Source organism: Peromyscus californicus, unplaced genomic scaffold, assembly GCF_007827085.1.
Source record: "Peromyscus californicus insignis strain IS unplaced genomic scaffold, ASM782708v3 Scaffold_17__1_contigs__length_78620276, whole genome shotgun sequence".
Taxonomy (NCBI): Eukaryota; Metazoa; Chordata; class Mammalia; order Rodentia; family Cricetidae; genus Peromyscus; species Peromyscus californicus.
Window position 1 is genome coordinate 47705190 of NW_026294469.1, and position 12026 is coordinate 47717215.

The window sequence follows — 12026 nt, forward strand, 5'->3', positions numbered from 1 at the left end:
ACATGTGCTCTTTTACCCTCCCCATCCTGCCCACTTAAAGCCTCTCTTGTTCTCATTTCATGGGCTACTTTCCTGGCCTCTACCCACTAACCACTAACATAGAAATGCATACACACACACACACACACACACACACACACACACACACACACACACATGCACACACACACATATATGACAATTAGAAACTAGGAACCACATATGAGAAAGAACACACAATATTGGTTACTGGCAATATTGTGTTATTTGTATTTTTATATTATGAAATATTTTTGTAGTTAGTCTCAATTCTTGTTATATCATCTAGTTTATCATCAAGAAGGATGTGCCTTTTAAATGCAGGTAGCCTGTATTTGTGTAGAAACTCTTAATGGCTGAATTATCTTTTATATCTGTGGCAATTAGGGCTTTTACCAGCACTTCTACTTGGAAACCAGTGGATTAATTTTTTCACCTGTGTGTATAACTTCCAGGAGAACAATTTAAATCGTGGGACTATTTGAATAACTGCCAAATAAAAGGGAGTAATTTGTCTTATGTACTTTTATACTGTCAACACAAAATTCAATGAAATAGATAAGTTTGTTTATTCATGGAAATGCAACAATTCTTTTTGAGCCAAATAATGTTTCTTAGAAATAATTAGTTGAAGTAGAATAGGATTAATCGAAACAAAAGTTAAATAGCCCTAGAGCAGACGCCTCAAATGCATGCTTTCAATAAATCATGACCCCTTCTCTAACAATCACAGGGAGCCTGTGAAGTATAATTTAGGAGAAAATCATAGAATAAAGGGAGGGTTTTGTTAAAAATACATTTTTTTCTACTTATTAGTCTCTGAAAAATGTACTGGTTGCTCTTCTGTTGCTGTAATAAAATAACCAAAAGCAAGTTAGGGAAGAAAGAAGATATTTACATCTCTGTCCATGGAGCCTGAGGGACGGCATGGCAGCAGACCCTAAGTCTAGTCAACCACACTTTATGGACACACAGAGAGCAGAGAGGGAAAGTGAGGCCAAACTGGAAAATCTCAAAGCCTGTTCCCAGTGCCTTACTTCCTTCACCAAGTCTCCACAGCTTACGTGTTCTGGAACCTTCCCACACAGCACCATCCACTAGAGACCAAAGCGTTCACATAAATGAGTTGATGGAGGATATTTCTCATTCTAACCATAATGAATGTGTACCTTAAAACACAACACACCATTGTTGAGAACTTTAAGTTTTATAAAGTAAACTAATGTACTGAATTTGAACACACATGCATACAAAAACCTGTTGCAAAATGAATTTCATAATGGATGCTGGAACACACTTCACTTGGACAACCTGAATTGTCTAGATTACATCTTCAGTCCTAACCCTGGTGATAAACCACTGTAGATCTCAGTCACCTGTAAAAACCAGGAAGATTCATTCTTCACATAGTCTGCTTTCCTTTCTTGATATATGGGAAAGTGTAATGTACAGTAAACATGGGCACATTTTCATTTTGCTGTTTCTTTGTAGTTTCAATCATAGGAATAGTTATTAATACTCAGTCCCATAGTGATAACTATATTAAGTCAGGTGGGGTGGTACATAGCTCTCTTCTCAGAACTTGGGAGGACCAGGAGGCAAAATGCTCAACAATCTAAGGCCATCTTGGGTTACATACTGAGTGAATTCCAGAACAATATGAGTTACACAGTGATACTGCTTCAAAGAAACAATTACTTGTGCACATATATATATATATATACAGAGGGGAAGAGAAAATGCTTTCTTCGTTTTAATTCTAACTACTAAAATCCATGGAAAAAAAAACTTAACTGAAATCCATAAAATTGTAATGTTGAGCTAAACATGGCTGCAGACAGTTATACTCTCAACACTCAAAGTTTACATACCAAGACCCCGTCTAAAATAATGCATTCAGGGCTTGGAGAGATAGATCCATGGTTAGGAGTTCTTCTAGATCTTGCAGGGGCCCCAGCTTTGGTTCCTAGTACCCACATGGTGGCTCACAACCATCTGTAACTGCCGTTACAGGGGATCTGATGCCCTCTTCTGACCAGCTCAGGCAGCAGCTCATGGTAGACATCCATATTTACAGACAAAATATTCATATGTATAATACAAAATAAATAGGTCTTTAAAGCATAAATGATACATAGATCTACAATAGATATTCTGGTTAATCTCAGTCAGCTTGTTGAGAGCTAGACTCACATGAGAGACCAGCCTCTTGGCATCCATGCTGGAACTTATTTTGGTTACCCTAACTGAGGTGGAAAGACTCATCCACTGTGGATAGCACCAGTCCCTAGACCGGAATCTTGGACTATATGAAAAAAAAAAAGTGAGCTGAGCTGAGCGTCTATCCCTCTCTGCTTCTTGGCCTTGGGCCCACAATGCTTTTGTTGGAGTATTTCATCACAGCAACAGGAAAAAAAGCAACTAACACGGATGATTAATAAACGCAACTGAAACTTAGAAGCTTCTCCTGCATATTGATGGTGAGCAATCTGTTCTCAATAATCTTCAACTGTCCCCAGCTACGAGTGTTATTTATTCACCTTACAAGGCGTACAGGTCTTGGTCTTTTACCTTCTGTCAGGTAAAATGAACAAGTAAGAAAATGAAGCAAATTAACTCCATGAAAATGAGTAGAAGTTGTTCCTACTGATGGTACATAGGAGCCTTCACAGAGTGAATTCATCATGTTCTGTTTCCCAGCTGCCCTGACCTTCAAGTGCCTGGGAGACCAGTGGCCAGTGTACTGCCGAGTGATACGGGAGAAGAATCTGTGCCAGGACATGCGGTGGTACCAGCGCTGCTGTGAGACCTGCAGGGACTTCTATGCCCAAAAGCTGCAGCAGAAGAGCTGACCTCTGGCAGGCTGGCTGACTGGCTCATAGCTTTTTGCTCTTACATTATTTATAAATACACACACACTAGCATGTTTCTCAGACCAAATATTATCAGATTACATATAATTTAATCAAATTAATTTATTTGCCTGCCAGACATATAATGTGGTGTTTGTTTTGGTTATTCAAACATCTTGATTTTTCACTATAAGGCTTCATAAATAATTTTATGTGAATTGAATAAGTTGGGTCTAGTAAACTTATAAAAGACAAATGATAACTTTTTTTTCATTTAGGGCTGTCTGTAAGGTGCTATTTTCTCTCCACCAATACCATTAAGTTATCCAGTGTGTACACTACCTTGGCATGATAGCTTAGCTATACATGCAGAAAAATGACCTATTTTCTTGTGTCCTGCTGCAGAACCTGCCCATTTTCTGTAATCTGCAGGAGATGTGTAAACAGAACAAACCTCACGGTCTTGAACAAGTTTAAGAGAATGTATTATGAATTTGATTCAGATTTAGAGGCAAGTATAGGATACCTTCTACTGTAATGATACTTTTATATTAAGAGTGGGAAAGTCAAGACAGAGACTTTGATCATGTTTGTGAACGTGCACTTGAACACAAGTATTGTGACCACAAAGCACTGTAATGATGTACACTGAATCACCGTTGCACTGTTGGTGTGGGCGTGGAGAAGCTGTGACAGATTTGGCAGCATCCTATAAAACCTGTATTGTCTTAACATGGCATTAGAGTGTAGCTTTTTAAAAACACTTCCAATGAAGAAAACTGATCCACCTACATCCTTCCTCCCATTAGAAGATTTATTAAAGAGTATAGTACTTGAGCTCACAAATCATAGGAGCAAAGGTAGTAAATATTTTTTCTCCTTTTCCCTAGGAATAAGAAAAAAAGGAAATGAGATTCAGATATTTTGATAGTTTCATTGTGTTTTGCCTTTTAAAAATAAAAATTATAACTCTGAAATGTTTGAAAGGCATCCTAAATTTTTTTTTCTTGTAAGAAAATATTGTACATGATTCACATGGTTTCTTAGTTGTTGTCGTTGTTGTTGTTTTCCAATAAAAATACGTGAAACTTCCTTTGGGGAGAGAGTTCTTCACAGGGCTGTCTACATTTTCATACTTGGCAAGAAGAGGCACCGTTTGCCTGTTCTGAAATATCCCCTACAGGAAGCCTGCACAGGGAGCTACAGGGAGACAGAGGGTCTCTTTTCGGAGCAAGAAGAAGTTGTGTTTACTTGAGTCCTAAAGTGTTCAGCTTCCCTAAAACTGAGGTCCCTTTTCTTACAGTGCAGCCAACTGCTTGTGCAGGCAGCAGCTGACCCTCCCTATCTTACTGTAGATACAAAAAACGCAGCTCTCACCTCAAAGGGAGTAAGAGATAGCTTATTTGGGATCCACATTTGCGTGGCCAAGGCCTGGGAATACAGATTTAGGTTAATTCCACGATCCCATGTGGAAGAAGTTTCATGAAGTTTTTCAGTTTTACAAAGGAAGTCTGAAATCAAGTTTAAAATCCATTAGTGGGTATGTCAGAGAGGTGGTTACAGCAATATGGGGCAGGCTTTTCCACAGGCCTCAGATGAGATTCTTGGCTTTTGGGTTTGGTGGGAGAGCTCATTGTCTGCTAAGTTAATAGATTCCAAGCAATTTTTTATCTATTAGTCATAGGATGTTAGTTCACACACAGAAGTGAGCAAGGGTATTGAGGGGACTACAGCAAACAAAAGATCAGGCAATTATCCTCTGGATCTGCAACATCTCAACCTCTCCACATCTGTGCAGTTTTAATCAATCAGTCTGCACACAGAACTTCTTTCTAGGAATTCTCCTTGAAGAATTCAGAGAATAAGTAAGAGAAAAATGTGGATTCCTGGCCACTGTTACTCTACTAGACCCTTGATCTTTAACGCAGATTCCTCTGTCTTCCACCCTGAAATTAACAAAGGAAGCTTGGCACACTGCAAGTAGAGTTAAACCCTTAACACTTTTCATTGCACTCAGTACTTCTGCATTGTATTTTCACACCCTCATTTTAACTCCATTCTAATATTGGAGGGATTGTGTTTCTAGATTATTCCTTAATATGAAAATCCCTCTTTTTTCTAAGAGTACAAAACAGAATTACTCAATGCAGTCATACTAGGAAGGAGGACAAAGACATCCTGGGAACTCCAGAGTATGTCTTCGATCTGTAAATCTCTTAGCTGCTGATATGTAAGATTAACAAACATCCACACATTTTATAAAAGATAGTAGATAGGTGAACAGAAGAAGTGAAAATGAAATAAGAGGAAACATTCTCAATTCTGTTCCTTTATTTCTGAACCCTCAAATCTCTTCAAATTAGGATAGCACCTCTGTGTTGAAGTGGTTCAGAGGATGAACAGTATCCAAGAACTAAAAAAAATAAAATAAAATCAGTGCCTTGGGCTTCCAAGTTGCTTTCACTTACCCGGTACAACAGCTAAAACTGCTTAAAGGACTTTCATTTTGTTGGTGGCACCCTTTTTAGGGCTGTGAGGGGCAAAGATTTGCATCACCTCATAGCCACATTTTCTGTTACAACACTCAACAAAGAAGTTCAGAATATTAATAGGAAATACAATAAAAATCTGTACACCACTAAGTTAAAAAATCTAAAGGAAATGAACAGGTTTCTAGATTCAACTGAACCACCAAAGTCAAACCAAGAAGAGATCAACAGTTAAAACACACCCATCGTGCATACAGAGATCTAAATAATAATTAAAAATACCTTCCAACCAAAAAAAGCCCAAGCCCAGATGGATTCACAGCAGTCTCTTCTAAAGAATCTGAAAGAATGGCCTTTTAAAGAATAAGGACAGGCCCAAGCAGTGGTGGCACACGCCTTTAATCCCAGCACTCAGGAGGCAGAGGCAGGCAGATTTCTGTGAGTTTGAGGCCAGCCTGGTCTACAAAGTGAGTTCCAGGACAGCCAGGGCTGTTACACAGAGAAACCCTGTCTCAAACAAACAAACAAACAAAAAAGAATAACAACAACCAATGCTTCTTAAATGACTGAAAAGAGAAGAGAGAACAAGAGAAGGAGCACACACAAACTCCTATTAAGTCAGCATTATTTTAATACTGACATTAAGTAAACACACACACACACACACACACACACACAATACAGGCTAATGTCCCTGATGAACACATAGGCAAAGATTCTCAATAAAGCACTCCGAAGCTGAATACAGGCATATATTAAACAGATCATCCTCCATGATCAAGTTGGTTTTCTTCTGGTGATGCAGCAACAATTCAACATATGCAAGTCAATAAATGTAATAACACAAGTGGACTTAAAGACAAAAGTCACATAACCATCTCAATACATACAAAAAAGGCCTTTGACAAAATTCAATGTGTCTTCTTGATAAAAGTCTGAGGGAGAGTAGGACTGGAGGGAACATACCTTAACATAAGAAAGGCTACATCATCCTTAGTGGAGAAAACCTAGAAGCAATCCTATTAAAATCGGGAAGAAGATAGGTCTGTCAGATGTCTCTATTCTTTTTTAATATAGTGCTTGAAGCACTAGGTAGAGGCATAAGACAAGAGAGGGATTTTAAAGGGATACAAACAGAAAAAGAAGCCAAATCATCCCAATTTGCAGATGAGTTGATATTATACAGATGAAGCCCTGAAAATTCTATCAGAAAACTTCCAGACCTGATTAAGAATTTCAGCAAAGTGGCAGGATACAAAATCAACTTATAGAAACCTGTAGTCTGAGAAATACGTCATGGGAACACTGCCATTCATAATAGCCTCAAAAAAATATCTAGGAATGAACCCAACCAAAAGGGTAAAAATCCTCTACGATGAAAACTTTAAACCTCTGAAGAAAAAGATTGGAGAAGGCACTAGAGGATAGACCTCCTACCCTCATGGATTGTGAGGATTAATACTGTGAAAATGACCTTTTTACCAATAGAAATTTACAATCATTGAAATCCCAATCAAGAAAGACAAACATGGTATGAACTCACTCATAGGAGGATACTAGATGTAAAACAAAGATGACTAGACTGCTACTCACAACTCCAGGGAGGCTACCTAGAAAACAGGACCTCAAGAAAGACAGGGATCACCCAATGGCAGAGAAATGGATGAGATCTACATGAACAACCTGGATGTGAGTGGGGGTAATGAAGGGCAAGGTTCGAGGGAAAGAGAGCTTAGGGGAGCGGGAGATCCCAGCTGGATCAAGAACAGAGAGGGAGAACAAGGAATAAGAGACCATGATAAATGAAGACCACATGAGAATAGGAAGAAGCAAAGTGCTAGAGAGGCCCACAGAAACCCACAAAGATACCTCCACAACAGACTGCTGGCAATGGTCGAGAGACAGCCCGAACTGACCTACTCTGGTGATGGGATGGCCAAACACCCTAATTGATGTGCTAGAAACCTCATTCAATGACTGAGGGAACCGGAGGCAGAGATCCATGGCCAGGCCCCAGGTGGAGCTCCAGGAGTCCAATTGGTGAGAAAGAGGAGGGTTTGTATGAGCGAGAATTGTTGAGACCAAGATTGGAAAAAGCACAGGGACAAATAGCCAAAGGAATGGAAACACATGAACTATGAACCAATAGCTGAGGAGCCCCCAACTGGATCAGGCCCTCTGGATAAGTGAGGCAGTTGATTAGCTTGATCTGTTTGGGAGGCATCCAGGCAGTGGGACCAGGACCTGTCCTCAGTGCATGTGCTGGCTGTTTGGAACCTGGGGCTTATACAGGGACACTTGGCTCAGCCTGGGAGGAGGGGACTGGACCTGCCTGGACTGAATCTACCAAGTTGAACTCAATCCTCAGGGGATTCTTTGCCCTGGAGGAGATGGGAATGGGGGGGGCTGGGGGGAAGGGGGGGGAAAACAAGGGAATCCATGACTGATATGTAAAATTAAATTAAAGTATAAAAAAATTAAAAAAAAAAACTAAAAAAAAAGAAAAAGGGAAAAAAGAAATCCCAATCAAAATCCCCATGGCATTCTTTACATTAATTATCAAATTCATATGGAACCCTAAGTCTCCCCATAGCCAAAGTAACATTGATCAAAAAAGAACAGTGCTGGGGGGAATCACTGTTCCAGACTTGAAGCTGTATTGCAGAGCTAAAGTAATATTTAACAAATAAAGCATGATACTGGAACAGAAATGAACATGTAGAACAACAAAACAAAATAGAAGACTCAAACATGAATACACATAACTACAGCCACCACATATTTGACAAAATATGCCATATGTACACACTAGCAAATAGCATCATCAACAAACAATACTGGAAAAACCAGATGCTTGCAGGAAAAAGAATGGATTTAGACTCTTATCTATCATCCTGCACAAAAATCAACTCAATTGGATTAAAGACTTCAGTGTGAAACCTGATACACCGAAAACTCCTGGATAAAAATATATGCAGTCTGCTGTAAATATGTAGATGTAAGATAATGGTTCCAATAGGATTCTACTTGCTCAAGCTTTAAGGCCAACAATTGACAAGTGGGACCTCATAAAACTAAAAAGCTTCTGTACTGAAAAGAAAGCCACAGAGTGGGATGGGATCTTTCCCATTTATACAGATGACATAGGATTAATATTCCAGAATTACATAAATATATAAATGTTATATGGTGGATTGACCTTATGTACTTACATACCTTATATACTTACATTCCATTGACTGCTCACCAAAAGCAGCCTCATGAGAGAAAGATCAGATAAGACCTGCAGATATTGTATGCTGTCTTTTATCAGAAACTTTTATACTCGAATGATGGGCTCACAAGCAAAGAGACAATGGTAGCATGGATTAAAATTAGTTGTAAGCTCTTTGTATATTCAAAAACCATAAAGCTAAGAAACCAAATGTCCCAATTTACAAAATAGGCTATGAGTCTGAATAAAGAGTTCTCAAAGCAAAAAAATGGTGCTCTTGCAGAAAGTTAAAGGTTGATCCTCAGCATCCATATGTAGCTCACGGTGGTTGGTTTCCCCAGTTCTAGGGATCTGGCACGGTACTCTTGCCCCAAGAGGCACTGCATGCAGGTGGTGCACTTACATACACTCAGGCAAAACACTTAGACATATAAAATAAAAATAAACAATTCTAAAAAAAAAAAAGTGTCAGGCTTGGTAAACATACCTTTAAGTTATTGGTCTGTGAAGTATAAGAGAATCCCAAACAATATAGACTCCTGCCTTTGCCCTTGGTTGCTTCCCAGAAATCAAAGGTAATGCCCCATTGCTAAATACACTGCATACTCAGACACTTAGGACAAAGGATTGGAAGAATTGAGCTGGATCTGATCTATAAGTCTCTTCCTTAAGGATTAGCTCTTATCATACTGGAAGGATATAGGAGAACTGTCAATGAAGAAAAGCAACCACTAGTTCTGCCCAGCTATAATGCTTACAAACCACAATGACTGGAGCAACAAGATATCCTAAAAGATGCAGCAGTGACATTTGTATCCTAGTGAGTAATCAACAGACTATCTAATTGGAATGTATGACCACACAAAAGGAGGACTTCATGTCTGCTAGAGTAAACCTATTTTACTACCAATGAGATGAGATGAGATGCTGTGGACCCTGAACAAGAACCTACTATTGCCACTTTCCTAAAACAGTAACACTTTTACTACATTCTAAATACCCAACCTTATGCCCACAGATAAGTGTAGCTGACACACCTTATCAAAGAAGTTTGATTTGTAGCAGATGGACACCATTACAGGTATCCAAAACTGGTCAAAATGCAGAGAACAACTGACCGTGGGGTGACCAACCATCACTGATAATCTGCAAAACAATTCCAAAACCTAAGGTTCATTGATAATGATGAAAGAGGGGCCAGAAAGATTGCAAGAGCCAGAGGAGCAGGACATCTCCTGTAATACAGAGTCTTCTATATATTATAGAGAAGCTGCACCTAAGAAGCGATGAATATGATCACTAAACAAGACCAGCACAGTGCCCCACTGGTTGCCATGCCAGTCTGGATGGGGAAATATCACAAGGCCCCATCCCTAAAGGAAAAGCTGCAGACAATGGCTGCTGAAAGAGGGAGAATGAATCTTCTCTAGGGATGATCCGCCCCCTGATAGGTTATCCAATCCCAAGAGATCAACCCTAAACACATAGATATAGGAGCAATCGCAAAGGGACTCGGCAGGCTTTATTTAAAAATTTGTGTGTGTATGGAACAATAATAATTAAAGATCAGAGGCCATGAATTTAAGAGGGGTTGGGAGAATTGGAAGGAGGAGAGGAAGTGTGTGTGTGTGGGGGGGGATGATATAAATACACTACTCATGTGGGGAATTCTAAGAAATAAATTAAAAATAAGATTTTCTCCAACAAATAAATTAATCCATTATTTTCAAAATTAAGCCTTGTATGGGTTCTCAGGTCCAGGAAAGCATGTAGCCAGATTCTTTGCCAGAATATAGTCTGAATAGCAACTAGCCCAAGTGTTTTCTAGACTCCTCATTCCCTTCTATAGCCTCATGGGCTGGCCCTCCACTGTGTGTGTGCACTTCCTTCGACATTCTTGTATTCTAAGCTTGAACCAGGATGGCCTATTCTGTCCTGCTCACAGTGTCCAAGAGGTAAGCCCGAAGTTCTAAACCCCTCCATCTTCCTCTGCAAACCAATTCCAAATGCCAAAGATCAGGTTCATCACAACCACCACCTTGCTTTTGCTACCCGCTTTCTGTTAATTACTTGTTTCCTTGCTGCCGTAAAACACCGGACTCAACAACAAGGAGAAAGGGTTTATTTTCATTCACAAGTCTGAGGGTACGGACCATTACAAAGAGAATATCATGCCAGACAGGAGTTGGAGGCACTTACTCAGATTGACTCTATAGTCATGAAGCAGAGAAAGATAAATGATGGTGCTCAATTAATTTTCTTCTTTGCATTAACTCCAGGACAAGGGCACATGGAATGCTTCGCCCAGAGTTAAGAATGGATCTTTCTTTATTAATTGAATTTAGATAATACCTCATAGGCCTCCTCAAGGGAGTGTTTCCTATGGGACTCTGAATATGGTCACATTAGCAATCAGTATTAACCATCACAAGAGACTTTTAAAATAAAGTTATGAAACACATTAGCAAACAGACAAAGGTACCAAGTTTCAAGGGAGGGAAAGTCATATTTGTTAAAGAGACTGAAAGGATTTTCTGAAAGGTTCAATGTCACCTGTGACTCACAAGTGACAAAGAGGCACGCAAGAGGTAGGAAAGCCAAGGGAACTCGTGGATGCAAGCAAATGCTTGGTGTGAGGAGGAGGAGGAGAATCAGCCTTTTGGAGTGTTTTGTGCTTACAGAGCATGCTTACATTAAATTCATCAGTTGTTGGCTAACGAGGCTGGCCATAAAGTCATCTTGACCTTGGCTGTCTTAATAACAGATGGGTTCACTTACAACACAGCCCATCACTCAAACTCAGCAGCCTGGTTACCCTCTGGTTCCAAATGTGCACTGGGACCTCTAAACTTCATAGGTATTGCTCTAGCTAGGGATAGAGTCAAAGGATCCTGCATATTGAGTGGTCACAGAAATGTGTTAGGGCCTTGCTTACTGCAACAATCCACAAGACTCATGCCTGCTATTTCCCCACTTAGAACAAGCTGCCAAACTCAGTGGGGTTAAGATAACCTTGAGCTTGAGTCTGGGATTCAAAACCTAAGGAGGAATGAGATCAGGGCTTATCTCATGAGAGGTTGAGTAAGCAGGGCCAGGGCCAGAGCAGCTGCTTTAGAGTAGCAATACAGAAAACAAAATCAAACAGTGGGTCTCTTCAGGTGACGATGCTGAGCTGCAAATGATGGATTTTCATACTGAGATTGTGGCAGCTTTAATATCCAAGATAGCCTTCTTAGATTCTGAATGGGGAGAGACAGCAAGTGCAACATGTATCTAATTTTTCTCATTCTATTAATTTTAATTGATGTACCCTTTTAGTGCAATTCAAGCATCATAATATGCATGTGTGTGAGGTGTGTGTGTGTGCGCGTTTGTTGTAAGGTAGGAGGGAGGGCCCTTTGCTGCTTTGTTGTTTTGTTCCTGTGCACTGAAGTGGCCTTTAGAAGGTGGCTT

The 12026-nt window shown here is 39.8% G+C and overlaps 1 protein-coding gene across 1 annotated transcript in view; it reads left to right on the forward strand.

Annotated features, from left to right (window-relative positions):
• Window positions 1–3962, forward strand: part of Adamts19 (ADAM metallopeptidase with thrombospondin type 1 motif 19) — a 209084-nt gene extending 205122 nt beyond the window's left edge. Inside the window, exon 23 of the mRNA XM_052742227.1 lies at window positions 2719–3962. Within this exon, the coding sequence (XP_052598187.1) occupies window positions 2719–2870 (152 nt within the window). The 3' untranslated portion in view covers window positions 2871–3962. The remainder of the gene's footprint in view (window positions 1–2718) is intronic.
• The last annotated feature ends 8064 nt before the right edge of the window (window positions 3963–12026 follow it).